We start from the raw sequence: 19,010 nt of genomic DNA, 5'->3' as shown, positions 1-19,010 counted from the left end.
ATTAACCTAGCTTACAATGTTGTTAGTAGCATTAGTTAACAGTTTTAACTGTTAATCCATAAATTTAGCTTATGTAGATAACACCTTTTAAATAAAAACTTTAGGTTTAACTGCTCACCAACTTAAAAAAAATGGCCAACATATTAAACTAATATTTCTTCTTCTTCTTTTTTTGGATAGCATTATCTAATATTTTCAGCGGTTAATCCATTTAGCTAAAAATGATTATAGCTATTTGCTAACAGATTGACTGTTAGGACTTACTACTTGTAATTTCCTAGAATTTACCAATTTTTATAAATTATGCTGAACAATTAATCATTTTTTTGTTGCTAATTTATAACAGTGTTATCTAAAAAATATAACAGCTGTTTACATTATTTACTACTGCTTTTCAGCTCCATTACTTTCAGTCAGGTTAATAGTTTTGCTAACTTTTAACTAGATTAGCTAATTAGTAATTAGTAAATCCCTAACTTATGGTAGAAGTAAAAAATATTAAAATACCTTTTTTTTTTTTTTTTTTTACTGAGTGTTAGCAAGTTGTGTCGCTACTCTAAAAATATAGCTATGGGAAAGTAATAGCTTAGCTTGCCAGCTCTAGCAATCAGAAGAAACAGAGGGAAAGAGCTAGCTTAGCACTATGTACAAATCAACCACCCCCATGACCTATAACGAATATGGGTACATAGGAAGGTCAGCATGTAGAACTACTGCTATAATGGCTAATTAGCCTGAAAAAGGGGATGATTTGTTTATTTTAGCATGACTGAAAACAAAGGTTAAACAATAAGCTTGGCTTTGCTAAAATGCATATAAATCCAACTAATCTTTATATCCCTTTTTCTTTTTTGAGCAAAGGAAAAATGTAAATTTACACTTTTATGGCAAGACTGGTGCCTTAAATTTCATTTTGCCAAAAATCACAAAATTATTTTTAAACACTTCAGGTTTTGTAAAGATTTGAAAATACATTATATGAGCTGTAATTACAATGTTTCAGAGCTGCCTCTACGCTGTGCGTCTTTGCTTTTTCACCTTCCAAAGTCAAGCAAGCTGGCTCCTTGTTTCCAGTCTTTATTCTAAACTTAATATAAGCTGGTTGTTGCTTTGTTGTCTGAGTGGTATCAATATTCCTATTTAACACTAAAGGAAAAAAAGTTTATATGCAGGAAAAAAAAAACCCAGAAAGGTGGCTGCAACTGCTGACAACTGCACACCACACCTTAGTTCAGTCACAACAATCAGATTCAGTGATTTCAATTTACCGGTCACATTAATGGGGATGACACATGAGGTGATGACTTGGGAATTGCTTTTCATTCTCTCTTCTGGAGTGGGCAGCGGCAGAGCTTTAGACCAGTTAGTCTGCTTGTCCAGGGTGGAGGGGATGTTAGGGATGGGAAACTTAGACCGGTGACCTAGAGCCACCCCGTCAGAGTCGGGGTCAGAGGGCGCAGCCTGCAACAGATGGATATTTGCATGGTTAGATTGTTAAGGTTAGGCCAGCATTACATGAAATATGGTTTGGCGGAGTTAGAAAGTGACCAAACTCAGCTTCAGGAAGGGGAATGTGCTGATTAAAGTAAGGGATTAGACTGGTATTGTCCAAGTGTTTATTTGGGAAAGAACTGAAGAGTAGATGAAGAGATTAGTGTCTTATTAATAATCTGCAGCAGTCAGTGCTCCCTTCTTTGCAGGCAGAACAGAGGTAAATCAATACACATGCCCTTCCAGCTGCTGAGTTTAATGTTGGAGTGCAAAGAAACCTTTAAGTCATGGAAATGAACAGCATGCTTCGGAAAAAAGGGAGAATGGAAAGCACAAGAAGCATTCAAAGAATCTCTACGTCATGCAAAAATTAAGGTTCAGAAACCCGACTGTGTCCGAGCCTCAGGCTAATAAAAAGTTTGACACACACACACACACTACAGAACACGTCTTGACAGATACTTTACAAATAAATAAAATGATGCCTCCTTCACTCACAGGATATGACAAACTATAACTTCAATTCTTAGCTCATGCTCCAACATTCCAAAATTTTTCCGAGGGTCTCCTGCATCATAACAAGTGTCCAGAAATCTCTGAGAGGAAATACTTCACAGCAGCGTTCCTCAACCATGGGCCTCCTCAGACTCTGCAGAGCCACTTGTCTTTATATCTGCATGCTAAATGAATTTCTTACCTTGAGATTCCAACACAGAGACACATGTGAAACTGGGAGTGATTCTCAGTTTCAACTGGTTCCCACCTCCACAACCCGACAACCTCCCACCCCCATTTAAAGGCAACCCTCGAGCCTTTGTGCTCCCTGTTCCCAGCAGACCAATGAGACCCTGACAAAACCCCGACCACAAAAGAAACTGGTTTCCTTGGAAACTTCTCGCAACTAGGAGGGAAAAAAAAATCAAAGGAAGACCATTTACAGCTGATTTGTTTTGAGAACGGTTTCAGGAGTGCCTGAGAGGAGGGATGAGCGGGCTGAGAGAAAGAGACGAGGGATTTGAGAAAAAGGAGGAAGAGTGGGCACGTACGGGATGAGGGGAAATAAAAAAGGAGCGGCAGAGTTTGAAGCTCATTCCTGTCTCACGACGGGCATCAAGCACGATACTTGTTTAAAAAAAGAAAAGAGAATCAAGAGAGAAACACGAGGCTGTCAGCTGTACAGTGGGGAAACCACAGCACAGAGGGATCATGGGTAATCACAGGCGCAAGTTTCGAGAAGCCGACCCTATCATTAGAGAAACCCGGGCGGCTGTGATTGTGGCCCACATACACATTCCTCACATACTCCAAGCCCTTCATATGAACTCAAACAACAACAACAACAGTATGTAAACATGTGATGTGTGGGTGAAACTTTAAAGAGGTGCTCCCCTTCAGTATCACCCCACCCTCTCAACCGGGTGGAGCAGGATGGCTACTACTGCCAGTAAGAGAGAGGGCATGCATTTAAAAAGAGATAAGTAGAGGTCAGTCGGGGCGGACATGTGAAATAAGGTGTTAGGAATAGGAGGACGGCGAGGGAGGGAAGGGACCAATACCTTTCTGCTCCAGGGAGAGAAGTGGCAACATTCGGTAGGGGAGGAGGAGCTGGTGGATTCGAACTGAATTACAGGGTGAAAAACAAACAAACAAAAAAGGACAAAAGCACATGGCAGGAATGAACATGGAGATCTTCAACACACAAACATAAGAGACAACATTAGGGAGGAATATGAACACTGAAATATTTGGGTCAAGGCAGGCTGGTGAGCTGATGCTGAACCAGTTATGGTGATGAAAAAATGAATAAAACATGAATGAAGCAGCACACACGTGACAAACACAGTCCCCTTTACCTGTGCTAACTGTGTCGTTGCATCTCTAAAATGCCTCTCTGGCTCCTTTGATCAAAGGAAATAAAAACCATACAAATATTATTTAAAGGGAAATCATTATGCACATTTCCAACTACATTTTTAAAAAGATTCTTGAAAACTCTGATTTGTCTTATACTGTTTATATTTATACTCCCTTTCCCTCCCTTCATCAAGCCAACTTTCTTCTGATTGGCTCCCCTTCTCGGACAGAAGGCTTGGACAGGTGTAATGGTCATTTTTTCAGATGCTGCTTGCTGCTCTTCATTGCGCACAAGATGTCTTTTAGAATCAAGGCATTGAGAGATAACCGTCCCGTTTTAGAGGCCATAAAGTCTGTGTCAGTGATGGCGGTGGCAACGGTATCCTGCAGGTTTTAGATGTGTCCTTGAGCCAACACAGCAGATTTAAATGGCTAAATGACTTCCTCAACATGTCTTTGACATGACATTTGATTCAGGTGTGTTGATCCTGGATGAGATCTAAAACCTGCAGGACACCGGCGCTCGAGTCCTGGAGTTCGAGATCCCTGATGTAAGTGAAACTTAGTGTTTTGTAGCACAATAAGTGGACAGTTAAACAAATACAGTAGGAGAAAATATAAGGCACATCTGAATGATTTATGACTGGGAATGCAGTTGGAGGCTAACTACACAAGCAGAGCCTCAGTTATGGTCACAGCACAGTGTGTGCTGTAATGTCATCGCAACCCTCAAACCATTCATATCGGTGCTTGACGTGTCTCAGTTCAGAAAGAAAGCTCTGCATCAGTGCTGGTACGGACAGATTTGTTTCACAGTTTTTCCAGAATGGATTTTCCATCTGATCCTTTTCTGTGATCTGGGACAGGCTATTATAGCATTTAGCTGTACCATAATATACTGGTACTGAAGATAACCTTGACATTTAAAAATAAAACTACAATATTTATATAAAAATGCATATTAGAATATTATAAATAACAGCGTCATTACTAAAACACAACCGGGTGTAAACTAGTGACATTTCATTAGTTTACAGTCTGGGAAAGAGAGGAGACTGACCTGAGATCATATAAGGAATATCTGCTCTTACTGATGTCAGCAAGAGCCAAGATTGGAAAAAAAAAAACTGTCTTAAACTGAGTGTTTGTCTGAGCTGTTGGCTCACAGGGATTACTTGTATACGCACTGACTTCTTTATTGGAAACTATGGCCATGGGTAGTAAAAGCACTGACCACTGGTGTGGTATATGTAAGAAAATAAATAAAAGCAGATTAAGTTCCCTTTAAAATGCAATAGAAGCAACATTTGAATATCAAAAGATGATTATTTTTCACATCTGTGTCTATCAATATGAATTATAGTGATGGTGTCACTGGACTTGGTGATTTTCATACTGAAATCAAGAAGATCTTTTAAAGCAGTTTGGATCAAAGTCGAGGACAATCGTCTCACCGTTGTTAAATTTGTTCCCCTCTGAGGGGGGGGACACATCGGCATTGGGGGCACCGGCGAGATTGCGATGGTAACTCTCCGCTCCCTGCTGCCCGATCGTCTCCTCTGGTGATCTGCAGCAAAAAAGATGTAAAACACTGAAGATCAATTGTATTTGTTCACTGAGATAATAAAATATAAGTGTCGAGAGGTGTCACATGCAGACCGACCTGCGGGGTCAGATTAATCTGGTTAGATATGAGTCCTTGGTCAGCCATTTTTTCTGCATTGAATTTACCCAGGAATTATTGTGTAGTGTTGTGCTTAAGAGTGCATGACTAAAGTGATTTTGATGAATTCATAAGTGCACTTCTTTGATGCTTGACTATTTATGGTTTTTTTAAGTTGTAGATAGACTGTCTGTGTGAAAATGGCCTCTGAACATGCTTGTTATTTACGTTGTAGTTGCACAACATGTCCACTAGAGGGCACGATGCCTCCAAACACAGGCTGCAGACCTGCCTGGAAGGATGCATGTTATAGCTGAAATGTTTTTAAATGGCACGTAAGGGAAAAGTGAAGCAGTTTATTAACTAGGCATGACAGAGAGCAGCTTTCCCTCCTGTGTTGCAATCTGAGGAGCTGAGTGCTCCTGAGGGCCTCACCTCGGTGCAGGGCCCACAGGCTGGTTTTGGCTTGCCTGTGGAGCTCTTCCACACATTCTGGCCGCGTAGAGGGATGGAAAACGTTCCTCTGCTGATGCCAGGGAGCTTGGTAGTGTGCTGTCAGCTTACTCTCCACATCCAGGTTAGATACCGCTGTCAGGGAGAGAGAGATAGCTAAAAATGACAAACCTTTTCTAGTGAAATTCAACAGTGTGGTCACAGACAATCCAGTGTCATCATTTATAAGGCACAAGGGCATCTATATGATCCTAAAACATCTCACTGAAGCACAAATTAAGCCACACCCATGTGACTAGGTAATAGTTTGAAACGTGTTGCTTTACATTGGAAGTTTAGTGAGGAGAAATGGTCACAAAAAGATCTCAATTGAATGAGCCTTCCATTAATAGAGAAAGCTCCAACAATCAGACGAACCTCTATGAGTAATCACTTGGTTTTGCTATTCTGTGGGAAGCAACGTTTTTCCAATCGTCTGGAAAAAGCCACTTTAAATCTTAGCATCAGTTTCAAGTTGTCAAGTTGTCAGATAGTCAGATGTCTATTCATATTAATGTACAGAATTCACCTGCTTGCTGCTACTACTGCACATTCACCCAGTGTATGTATGTATATATATATATTTGCACATGTCGAGGAGCGTGTCAGGCTACATTTCACTGTGTGTTATACTTGTATAACTATGCATGTGACAAAGAACCTTGAACCTTGAAGTTCCTAACTGACTGTAGAGGCACCAGGTGTGAACTTTTGCTGCTGTAGCTCATCTCCTTCAAGCTTTGAGATGCTCTTCTGCATATCTTGTTTTTAACAACTGGTTATTTGAGTTACTATTGCCTTCAGCTTGAAGCAGTCTGGCCATTAATAAGCCACTGTCACCCAGAGAACTAACCAAATTGTTTGCGGAGGATTTAAGAGACAAAGTCACCGTCCTTCCCCATTCTGATGCTCTGTTTGAATTTCAGCAGGCTGTCTTGACAATGTTTACATGCCTGAATGCATTCATTTGGTGCCACGTGATTGGATGATTAGATACTTGTATTAACAAGCAGGTAAACCTAATGAATTGGCTGGTGGGTCATTAATTAGTTAATTTATTCTGTCACTTTATAGAGACCAGCTTTTCATCATAATTAGCTGATATTTCACTAGTTTATCCAACCTGTTATCTGATAACTTTAACAGTCAGATTTTTATCGTTCATGGATTTCCTTTAAAGGACAATGGCTACTATCAGTCCATTATTTCGTCATGCTTCTTGTAACCCTTATTGAGACATGATGGCTGCATCACGGAAAGGCAGCTTTCATCACGACTGTACTGGACGTTCATTCAGGCATTTTTGTGGTTAAAATGTGTGACGTCCACATTTTCTGAAACAAATGCAACTGATGAGCTTTGCTTTGTGGTGGCTTTGAATGTTATCTCCTTCTACATATGAACACTGAAGGGTTTTTTATTAGTTGGGAGAACAACAGAGTCAGCTTAAAGCCTGAGACTAAAAATCCAGATAATCACATCCAATGTTAGCAGCACAATAGCCTGTTTACTAATGCAATGCTATCACCTGCAGCCAAACAATAGGTATTAATGCAACCTGATAGTGTGACTTTCATCCTCTAAACACTGACCAATACATGGAATAACCCCACTGCTCCCCCTTACATCTCCTCGAGTTACTGCACCGCTTCAAATTACACATAATGCATGGAGGGGCTGCATGAATGGGGAAAGTTTGAGTTCAAAAGGATGAAGTCTGGTCTTTGTGCTGGGACTTATTTGGATGTTGACTGCTTGAAGTATGCACAGGAGTTATTCATACAAGAACAAGATGTCAGAGAGAAACCAGCATGAGTAGATTAAAATAACAGCATAGTTTGGTTGCATGAAATAAGACTCCTTCATTGAAGGCACTGGCGTGAGATAGTATCTCAGACATCTGCAGCGAAATCCAAGTAAAATCCTGAGGATTAACTGCTGAGCTTTTGCTTTGATAGCACACAAAGACAGATCTGTCAGTCTTCTCTTACCTGCCTGACATTTCTGGGCCTGTCCTTGACCGGGCAGCTTTGCCGAATCGCACTCTATCTGACCTCTGTGTCTGATGAGAGGCAGCTCTGGCTCGCAGTTTGCTTTGTGTTGCAGCCAGAAGTTAACTTTAGCCTCGTTCACACAGAAAAGGACACGGTCCAACTCCTGACTGGAGCTACTAAAGGTCAGGAAGACCCAGCGCAGCAGCCCGACACTAAACCTCAGCCTGTGTATCCAACTGCTGCGTATGCTAAGTGCTTTTTTAACATCACTATCACTGCTATGAATCCTCTGGCAGGTCCTTTCTAAGAAGCACTGCGAAATCCCCAGGAGACGCGACGTGTTTATCAGCTACGCCGACACAACCTGACGTTTTCCAGGGTGATCTAAAAGCCCTCTGCTGTGTGACCTCGCTGAACTAAAAACACGCTCTGTGTTGCATCTCCTGCACAGCTGGAGAAGCTGGAGGTGAACTCAGCAAAGATTTACACCGGTGTGGAAGCACTGCTTCACTCGAATCTTAATGAAATTGTTTTACGCCCGCCAGATGTTTCCTACCTGCTGCCATATATGACTTTGCATGCGTGTTGTAAATAAACAGCCAGGTTTAAAATATAAAACATGAAACAGTCACCTTTGTTAGCTGCCAATTTTTTTTAAATGCAGGAAAACCCCTGTAGGACCTGGATGGATATATCTGCATTTATTATATTTATTTATTGGACTTGCCACAGATTTAATATCGGTGCAGTAATATATAACCGAGCAAACGCCCACAATATTTCAGACGTGGAGCAGATGATACGTTTGTCGTGTAAATTATGGTGAAATGAGGAGCCCTCTGACACTGCTTGTCAGCCTCTCCCCTCAGTGCTTCCCCACTGAGCTGTGAACTGTTGGCCTTGCTGTGACACCCTCAGTGTCTCACAACACACTAAAAACCCATTTGACAACAATAGCAGCCACAACTAGGACAAACACTGTGCTCTCATCATCTGACTCCATTCAACCTTCCCCGTTTTTATCGTCCTCCAGCTAAAAAACACATCAGTACTTCCTTTGACCTTGCTCGCTGAAATCTTGGTTAAGTGAGGCTGTGTTTGTGCGCCAGAGCACGAGTTCATTAGAGGCCTTTAAGAGAGGTTTTCATGGACACAGAAGTCCATATGGGCAAAGCTTTTAGTGCTAATTTAGTGGTCAGCTGTTGCCCCCAGTGAGGCCTAAGAAAACACATCAGGCTGCAGCCATCTCATTGACCTCTTGGCAGCTTTCTCTTTGTTTCACATCGGGCTGATTGATTTGCAGCATGGCTATATTGAGCCAAATGAGCCACATGGCCTCCGGTGAGAAGAAGAAGAAGAGAAAAAAATTTTTTTGAGGAGCATTTCTGTATATTTGCGTCGTTGCTTGTGGCATCTTTCTGTTAACTTTCCTGGCGAGGTGAAATCACACTCTATTATGTGCACTGTGACACTGCCTATCAATCTCATCTCCACCTCTTCATTTGCTGCAGGATCATCCCCCACTGCACTCAGCCCTGCAGGCCAGGAGAAGAGGGGCAATGAAAGCCTGCATGCATCCCCAGACTGCCTCTGCCTTGTAATTTTCTCGGTTTTGGCTCAGACAGGAGCCAAGTCAAAACAGCCTCACACCTACGCTCACACACCTACAATTTGCCAGCGGCCTGGGAGGACAGAGCCGCAGATGTCAGCCATTAGGTCACACGTAGAACTTTAGAAAAACTCTAAATCTGAACTTTTGTACATGCAACAGGCAGACAGATGAGCTTGCACATTGCTGTTTCAGCTGTGTGTAATTTACGCGAGTGAATCTTTGATTCCTTTTTTTCTTTGGGGTTACTCACGCTGCAGGACAAGTGTAGTGTGTGGGGAGCGTTTGGGTTTTTAACACGGTTCAAACTAACCGTGAAAAACAAACTCTTCATCATCGCGTCTTACATCTTGTGACAAAGTGTGAAACCGCTGTGGTTGACATGCAGAGCAGGAGCGAAGTGGGAGGTGCATGCGGCTCAATTAAAGCCTCAGTAAATTATACAGTACCTTGGGGTGTGAGGGCGATGCAGCATCCCAGAGCCATGACAATGCACGGTGGTTTAAACTCACTTTAAATCCGTCACCTGAACAGGAACTCCGCGTCCTTCGTGACTGACGGTCCCTCGGCCCTACTGACCTACAGCCCCTCTGGAACATCTGCTCACACTCCACCCCCATGTCCCCATCCCCACCCAGTGCAGGGTACAGATGGCCCAGCCGTGCCCTGACTTGGAGACCACTAATCTGTTTATGGTGTGCTATAGGAGGAGAGGAGTGTTAATCCAAACCGCTGAAACAACACTGACCGCTTAACCTACAATGAAGGATCGCGGAGGGTACGGAGGAATGCCGAAGGATGCACGGGACAGTGCATGTCCTGAACTTTTGTGTTAAATATTGCAGTTCATTCTTTAAATAAATAGTTTAGATGCTTTGAACTACTCAAGCACAATACTTTCTAATCAAATTTGTTAGTGAAAGCAAATGCAAAGCATCTAAAACTAGATGCATGGCACTCACCTGAAGAAAAAGTAAACAGACCAAACTGCTGGGAGACTTATCCTTTCATATTTTTTCTGTAATCAAAAATGAAAATGCTCCAATGTAACATCTGCGATTATTAAAGAAAACAACGCTGCTCTCCTGCTGAGTGTCCAGTCAGCTGCTGGAGAAAGTCTCCACTGAGGTCTGATTAGGAAAGCACAAAGAGTAGAGTCCCAGTGCCAGTAGGAAAAAAAACAATAATACCCCTCTCCCCAGTAATCCGCTCTGAGCCCAAATCCACCCAGCTGATGGTGATGTCGCTGCCGCCGCTGCTGACCAGCTCCATCAGGTGGGGCAAAAGATTGTTGACATTCAATAAGAAACCAACAGGCTAGCTGAGGGAAGCTTAAGAGTTGCTGAAATGTTGAAATGTTGCTGATTATAAGAGTGATGAACAGGAGAATTAATGGCAGAAATATAGCATAATATTAACCAATTAAAGAGCCAGCTACATCTGGCTGCTCTTATTCACAAGAAGTAGCCAACTCAGGCAACTCCACATGTTTGCTTTTGCAGGTTTTTCACACTGCTTGCCCTTCCTGATGCAAACATAAAGGGATTTGTGCCTCCTCTAGACATGCTCCCAACTGCATAACAGATCTAACGTAATAGCAACGGTATATATACCTAATTGCTTGTGAGAGCCAGCCAATCAGAAGAAAGCTGGCTTATACTGTGGTGAGCTAAAACTGTTTTTTCAGGTTGGGGATAAAATATTTAAGATGCATAAGGTTTATTTTTGAAATGTGAATCGGGTGAAGCTACTTTGGAGTTCAAGAATGGAAAAAAATAGAGTTGTCCTTCTAAATGATCCTCCATCATTTGGTGTTTTGATGATGGTGCTCGGTTTGGGTTGAGCTATGGGAACAGCAAAGGCTTAAATATATGATTTGTGTCAGTGTAACAACGAAGCCACCCAGTGAAGCCTCATGCTCTAATGATGGAGGCTTTTTTATGCTGAACAACAAAAGATAAAGGTGAACACTCAATACTGTTTAATTGGTCCAATAGCTTCACATATTTGCAAGCGAGAGAGCATCTGGACTTGAACCAGAGACCTCTTGATCTGCAGTCAAATGCTCTACCTCTGAGCTATACCCCCACACCAGGGCTATGTTCTCACTGTAAATGTGACCCAAGCCTTGCCAAATGCCCTGCATAGTATAACAGCCCCACGGTACTGGTGACTCCCCACAGACCCTGGATCCTACATTTCCCATAACTGCACCATGATTGCATCTCTGAAGCACTTTTTTTAAAAGAGAAAGCTATTATGCTTTTACTTACTTTCTCTTTACCAAAGGTCCAAATAATGAGGCTCACAGGGAATACATACCACGACCTCATTATCTGGAGGTTTGGCTGAGTTTAATATGAGCATCCAACACTGGGACAGTTTATATATGACAGAAAACTTTAAAAAGCATAATAGGTCCACTTTAATATTAAACTCCAAAGACATAAAAGCACTTTGAGGAAATCTATCATGTTTAATCAGTCATAACTCTCCAGAAAAGAAATGGGTATGTGGTTATATTATACATAGCAAAAATTAGCCAAGGGAACCTTGTAAATGAAGTTGCACTTACTTTGCAGCTTAACTGAGCACTTTTCAATACAAGGCTCATTTAAACCACACACAGCACTTTGTACACATACTCTAAATTGCCTTGGGAGCATTTAGGTTCAATCCCTGGGATTGAACCAGCATCCTTTCAACTAGAAGTCATCACACCAAATATATCCATAAGAAAAGAGCCCTTTGTGCTTTCATGCCCCTGCTTATCCACCTGTTTCACAGTCTTTGTTGTCACTGCTGTAGAAGGTGTCACTTGCTTTTAAAGCAAGGGTAATGTGGTAACTGTCCAACTTAATTGGTGTATTTAGCGTGTAACATTTAAGTGGCCCTTGGGATCGTTTCCACTCTGACACTGGACTTGCACAGACTGGTCATAGTTGAGACTAATTCTAGTACAAGTAACTGAAGGTGTTCCCATCTGTCTCTCTTCCTACCACACCTATTCAAACAGGCACTCCCTCAGCTCACCTGGAGCTTTGATGTGGGCTCTGCTTGGAATGCGATGCTGGGAACCAGGAGGTCCACAGGGGGGGTAATGAGCCTTTTTTGCAGCCCGATGCTGCTCTCAGGTGCCTGCAGGTACCACAGCAAACAGCTGCTGAGCAGTAATCAAACTGCTGGTTAACTTCCTAAAGTGCTTTACTGTCCCTCAATATGAGTCAGCTAATTATCCGGCTGAGAAACGAGGAATACGCCCATCAGGATCACGATTCTATTTATAGTCCCATAAAAGTGACATTTCAATCTACCTAATCTGTTCTTTAATGACATCACCACGGCGGGAAAAGCACGGCAGGAGTGTGAAATTATTCCTGATGAATTAAAACGCACTAAAGTCTGCTTGTGTTTCTTGACTTGAGGTCAGCACGCAGGGGTTGGCAGCGCTGCAAGCCCACACACGAAAACCCGTCTGGTGGTGAAATGAAATCACACGTGTACTTTCAGGAGACGCTGCTTTAGATTTTGGACCAGCGCCTGGAGCGCCAAACTGTCTGTCTGCTTGTGTGCCAGGAGGTACAGTGAAGGGTGAAAATGAAGAAAGGGAGGGGGAATCCCATCAGATATCACAGTTTTCCATTGTAAAACATTAAAACACATGACCTCATGATAAACCTAATGTTCTACTGAAGGCAAATAACAAGGAAAATGCAAGAGCGAAGTGCATAAACACACAGACGACCATACAAGCTTGGAAAGCCCAAAAATATATTCATCAACAGGAAAGAAATTTCAAAACCACAACCCCAAAGCTTCCCTCCTGCGATACAATCCTCAGCAAAGCTATAAAGTTTCTGAAGTTTATCCATACCCTAAACGCACACACGCAGTTTTTAAATCATGCTGGTTAAGAATTATTTGGAATAATATCTGAAACTCTGTTGCTGCTGAGCCGAAATCCTCCCGAAGATTGACGAAGGCTCAGAGTTGTAGAAGAGGAGCGGTGCGCGATTGTTTCCTCAGCTGCTTTAAATTACCACTACAAAGTCTGTCGGCAGGCTGCGGTGACTTTGAAATACTTTCCATTTTGAACCCTCCACAGCGCTGCACATCGCAGGGTAGGCGTGACGCCAACAAAAAGATCTCCCTCTCTTTCGAGGGAGACGTTTCTGGTGGGGAAAGGAGGAGGATGTGTTGAACGTCTGACGTCCTCAGAAACATTTCCTTTGTAAACTTTTCCAGCTTGTGTAATGTTCACGAGAGTGTGCGGCGTGTTTTACAGCACGGTAATGAGCAGGCAGTTTTGCGAGAGCGTCACTGCACATTTATGCGACGCTGAATCCAGACAAATGAATAAATAGAAAGGGTGACCTGGGCTTTCATATCAACAGCAGATCAAATGGCTAAATGAAATGCGAAGGCAGTTGCTTTTGGGGAGTTGTAGCAACTTGTCGCAACTTTTAGCTCATTACTTTGGTTTTACAGTAATGCTTTGCTCTCTTTATGGGGTTTTTGCCAGTGTATAACAAACCCAACAGCCCACCGGGTGTGAGTTGACCTCCTGTCAATCCTACTGTTCAATGGATGTAGGCTAAATCATGCATTGTTCAATCATACTGGAGTTCGAGATCCTTGACGTAGCCTCTGGGTTTGAAAAATAAAGCCATTGCATTCTACTTAGTGGCCAGCAGGGGGTGAGTACAACAAAAGCTTCAAATTACATGAAAGTCTATGGAAAAATGACCCTTTGGTTCACTTGATTTATCACCTCATTAAACACTTTCGTGATTAATTTATGTGATCAACTGTTAGTTTCAAATCTTATTGAATACTACACGATGCTCAGTTTGTAAACAGTGACAGTGATATATATATAATAAAGATGGGCTACGCTTGGTGCAAGCATCAATTTCTTTCTTTTAACTTCTTATTTTCTCACTCTGACACAGTATATATAGATACTGTATTTTTTTTAATTGACAAAAGAAAGCTTTAGAAGACTTAACTAGAAGAAAATGTTTGCAAATCTACTTATATAAGATTCTAAGCAGAGATTTAAAAGAGTATTAAGAAAAGATTTCGGATAAATGCAATTCTGAAAGCTAAACCTGCAGTTTTAAACCTCCCTCTTATTCTACTGATCCACCAAAGAGCAAAATAAGTACATCTATCAAAGTGCTACTAAAGAATGACAACATCCAGGGAGAATCCAGCTCTTGCAGCGATGCGGTGCAATCAACCCTTAGTCATGCTGAACAGCTCAAACAGCATGAGTGGGAGTTTCCACTGCACTTCTCAGCTCACTGTAATTAAATCCTGATTTACACTTATCAGGAGCAAAAACAATGATGAAATCATCTGGAATTTACCGTCCGCAGATGTTCTCTCATTAAAATCTTGTAAAAAGCCCAAACCAACTCATTCATATTAGCTTCACTTCGAATCGACTCTCACTCTGTGTTGTGAATATTTCATTACCCTGCCCTCGCCATACAACCTGACCCCCTTGAATACAGGCGTACGCTCTTTGACTCACAGCTTCTAAGCGATGAAAAGAAAAGCCTCAGTATAACAAAAACTGAATGAGAGCAACTCCCAGCCAGCAGAGATGGGCGATTCATTTTTCTCTCCTCTACATGCGCACTCAGCGGGGTCGGGAGAGGTCAGAGCCGATGCATTCAGCAGCCTTTTACCTCTTGACCTCTAGACACCTCATTATTATGTCTGCATACAGACTGTGGGGTCAGCTCACATCAGCAAACACTCAAGTAAATCACCAATTTATTGGCCACTTGTTCACAGCCTCGTTGCTGACTATAGATATTCAGTTTTCAGATGCTTAGTGATAAAAACTACCCATTTCTACATTTTTAAACTTAATAGAAAAGCAAAAAAACACTGAAAAGTTACAAATATAAACTATAAAAAAAAGTAATCGAGCAGTTCCTTAATGCACAACATAGAGGAAAATGTGAAAAACACATGTAAGAGAAAAGTAACAGCCTATATTTTTAAGTACACTTAAAATTCCTTCAACCATTAAATCAGCAAGGAGCTCATTTTACAGCTCTGCCCTCCTGATTTGCTACAGAGGCCTTCGGGAGGCTGCAGCACGCCCTCTCATATCACATCATTTAACGGTCTTTGAGGTCACAGCTGACTCCTATTGGGCTGTAATGGCCCTCCCGCTGAGCTTGGCACGGGTTCCTGCTTTCCCTGCACCTTTGAAGTACTCACACACTCAGACTCAGCAGAGGAGGAAGGGGCGTTCCTGGGCTGGTCCCAGCTGAAAAGGCTCTCTGGGTTTCCGTAGCCTCCAGGTCCACCTGGCCTATTAGTCTCACAAATTAAAACATTCGCCCTTTGACCTCCTGCTTTTGTTCCGTCTCAGGAGCACCCAGAGAAAGGCGAACTTTTTTGGAAGAGATTTAAAGAACAAAAAGAAAAACTCATTCCCAGCTTTACTGGAAGTAAAGGTAGTGTTAACCACAAGGAAGAAGATAATGAAAGCCCCTGAAGTCAGAACAAGCAGAAGAAGTAACCTGAGCAGCCTCGGCACGATCAGCTCTGTCAACATGAACCAGAAGGCTTACGGGAAAACGGTTGCATTCAAAAAGGTGAAACAAAAGTGTTTTTTCCTCTGTGGTTGGACAGGACGAGCGAGGAAGGAGCGAATTTACCTTTCCACATGCACAAAGCCAAGAAAAACAAGACGGGAACGAGAGATTAACCTGTCAACAGGCTGCATTTATGCTGCGCACATTATGTAATTTCAATACAACTCCACATGCATGACAAAGCAACATTAGACATGGGAGGATGTGTTTAATTGAACCGTTCCTTTGAATATTTAAACGTGCGTTACAAAATGTGTCCTGGCAGGGCCCGCTTAGGAAGGAGGCAGCTCACACCTTACAAATGGCTTGGACCAGACCACTACGCCAAGTCTATCACAAGATTGACACTCCACCAGAAATTCAGATTCAGAAGACTTTATTCATCCTCGAGGGGAAATTGAGAGACTGACCTTGCCGACCATACATACAATACACAAACATCTCATTGGGGAGACAGGTCAGGCTAGGTAGCACTGGCCGGTCGACCACACGAGCAGCGACCCGGAACCGAACAATGGAAAATACACAACATCAGGAAAGACAAGGAGAAAAAAGAACTCCCCCCAGACAGAGCTCCAACAGGGAGATCACTTTGAGAACAGAAAAAAAACGAGGTAACCGCGCTAATGCGTTGATGCCGTGCTGCCCCGCGCACAGGGCGATCCGCAGTAACTCGCTAACGGAGATTTGCCGCATTAATGCAGTTATGGCGTTAACGTCCTTTCAATGAGATTGACGCTGACAGCACTAATATTAAGTAAACTTGTTGAAGTACCCAACCCTCCAACTCCGTCCCTCAGCAGTGGATAGAGTATGAGAGGAACTAGCATGCCCACAATCTTTGCATCGTCCTGTCTTATAGGTACCAACCAGGTCTGCCAGCCCCAGAATCCACAGTCAGTCCCCAATGAGACCATCATCAGGCCTAACTTGCTGTTTCACGATCAATAAAAGCTGTTTAATCACATTTGGAGATGTGGTTCCTGCTAGTAAATGAGGAAAAAACAGTAAATTGAAACATTTTGTTTTGCTTTTTTTTAGGACTTTTTATCAATTTTCATTTCTTGAGGGATTGATGGCCTGCCGTGCAAAGGCAAACACAGTGCCGTGTCAGTCATAATAGCATGTGTGTTAAGAGTAAATAACTCTTTCTCTTGTCATAAAACAGAAAACTTGCAGAGTCCTGTCTGCACGCTGCCGCCTGCCTGACCTTATGTGTCTCGTATAACTGTTTCACGGTCGCACTGGCCTATATCTGCGTTCTGCTTTGACTGAAAGGCTGCACACTGCTTAGTGTTTAAATTTTAAACAAAAACCAGCTCCTGGCGACAGAAGCGCATCCAGTGTGTTGCACAGCTGCTCATTTATCAGCTCAGTGTATGACAAGCTGAGGGGTCAGAGGGTAGGAGCCTACGTGGCACTACAGTTTCAGGTCACAGGCGGAGCTGCAGAGGTTACGGAAACACTCGAGCGATTACAAACTTACATGCGTGTGTAATGTGTGCGTTCGGTATCAGTGAGGGCAACAACCTCACACAGTTGGAGAGTCGCTTTGTAACCTGGCACTAAAGGTACACAGGAATATGCAGACTGTTATGTAAGTGTCTGAATAGCTTAATCGCAGAAGGTTTTCACCACAGTTTCCTGTGTAAACACTGAGCTGTGTGAGCCTCAGACTGTGGTTTCACCAGTTTACTGGAATCACTCGCCGCTCACATGGAGCACAATAAGTAGAACAGACAGAGTGTTCGACGGGAAAATAGGGAACCCTGAACGCAGACATGGAGCAAGGTGTGGTTTGGAAAAGGGATGACGAGGGCAGATTTGGCGCTGGACGATCGCAGTGGAAACCTCGGTTTAACAGACAGCTATGGTCAGACTGGGTTCAGCTTTGTAGGAGAGTGACCTGCGGGGGTCTCAGGGAAAGTCATCAAGAGGGAGCGGCATTAGGCTGAGCTGGGCTGACCCTCACACATTTCTGTCTGCTGGGAATCAAATCAGAGAGAGAATACATCGGCGGCCCGGCTGGTCCAAGACAAACCAGTCGCTGGCAGGATGGATGGATATGCACAGAGCAAACCCAGCAGGCCTTAGAGGGAAAACAATGGAGCACCAAATCCTGGCGGCTTCCAGCACCACACCCAGAAAGCCCCCAAACCCACAAGCTTCACCAGGAGGTGGAACTATTTAGAGAGAAATAGCACTGCTAATACAACACAGTGTTTCCCACACACAGACTTTCCTCTATGGTCCTGGGTTTTGTGTAGTTTTGGGCCATGTTTTGATTTAATTGTCATGCTGTTCTCGTGTTTTTCATGTTCACTTTTTCCTTGTGTCTTTAGCCTCCCTTTGCCTTTCTCTCCTTGTTTCATTCCGCTTTCTTTCTTGTTTCCACCTCCTGTTTTATTTAAGTAATATATTTCCTCAGTGTACCTTTCCTCTGGGTCTTCACCTCCTGTCTTTCTTCCTTTCTCTGAAGGCCTAATTGTCTTCAGTTAGGAGTGCATGCCTCCATTGTTTAAATTCCTGATATGAATCAGCCAGTGCAAGTGCACTTTTTATTTATTTTTGGTCTTCTCTGCAGATAGCCACACACTTTGGCGTTTTTTAAACTTGTACACCTGCAGTCCAAGATTGCAGAGTTGTGTCAACGGCCAAACTCAGGACCTTCTTGCGACAGATCTAACCACACCACCACTGTACAGTCTGCATTCATCATAAACTGTGTATTGCTTTTAATTTAGTAGGAAAGCTTGGGCACAAAGTCCTTCTAAGAGCAAGTCGCTCAAGAGTGGGTGAATGTGGATGGATGTGGTGGGTACCCTTTCCTCATTTCTTTCCTTTGTTCATTTAGATAATTGTTTCAGTTATTTGTGCTGCTACATGTTATATTTCAAACAAACATTGTTTTTTTTGCACCTTTTTGTATATTCCCAAACGCCTTTCCCAATTCCAATTCCGTTTCAGTGATCTCCCTCTGGGAATCTTCTGACATTTGTGAGTCCTTAAATTGATGCTGTGATTATTATTCCTAGAGATTCAGAGGAGTTTGGGGTTACAACATAGCTAAATGCCCAGTAATGGCTCAGTGCAGACGCTAACAATATTAGAGATACAGTCAACCAAAACCTTTAATTAAATACATCTTTACTTAACTTTAACGAGTAGAGAGATAAGTTGAAATGCTCCCTGCTTCAGCTGTTCAATACATTTATTTGAATGCTTTGTCTGCTCCTTATAAAGTGTCTTTAACCGTCACAAATCCAATCCAATCACATTCACTTCAC

The 19,010-nt window shown here is 42.6% G+C and overlaps 1 protein-coding gene, 1 long non-coding RNA gene and 1 other non-coding gene across 4 annotated transcripts in view; 1 reads left to right on the top strand and 2 right to left on the bottom strand.

Moving 5' to 3' along the window:
* LOC146680284 (uncharacterized) overlaps positions 1–19,010 on the top strand; it is a 76,914-nt gene that overhangs the window by 16,105 nt on the left and 41,799 nt on the right. The gene's annotated exons all lie outside the window — the stretch shown is intronic.
* Positions 1–19,010, bottom strand: part of nhsa (Nance-Horan syndrome a (congenital cataracts and dental anomalies)) — a 67,037-nt gene that overhangs the window by 9,492 nt on the left and 38,535 nt on the right. The window contains exons 2-5 of the mRNA XM_085447490.1: positions 5,444–5,596; positions 4,800–4,912; positions 3,048–3,110; positions 1,269–1,461 (exon numbers count right to left, since the gene is read on the bottom strand). Of these exons, the coding sequence (XP_085303616.1) occupies positions 1,269–1,461; positions 3,048–3,110; positions 4,800–4,912; positions 5,444–5,596 (522 nt within the window). The remainder of the gene's footprint in view (positions 1–1,268; positions 1,462–3,047; positions 3,111–4,799; positions 4,913–5,443; positions 5,597–19,010) is intronic.
* On the bottom strand, positions 11,120–11,191 carry trnac-gca (transfer RNA cysteine (anticodon GCA)). The gene has a single exon. It is a non-coding gene; the product is annotated as a tRNA-Cys (tRNA).

The sequence above is a fragment of the Copadichromis virginalis genome, linkage group LG23, assembly GCF_057382275.1.
Source record: "Copadichromis virginalis isolate Kocher_CV1m ecotype Utaka linkage group LG23, C_Virginalis_male_GT1.1, whole genome shotgun sequence".
NCBI classification, from domain to species: domain Eukaryota; kingdom Metazoa; phylum Chordata; class Actinopteri; order Cichliformes; family Cichlidae; genus Copadichromis; species Copadichromis virginalis.
Note: the sequence above shows the minus strand (reverse complement) of the source record. Positions and strands in the feature narration are given on the sequence as shown.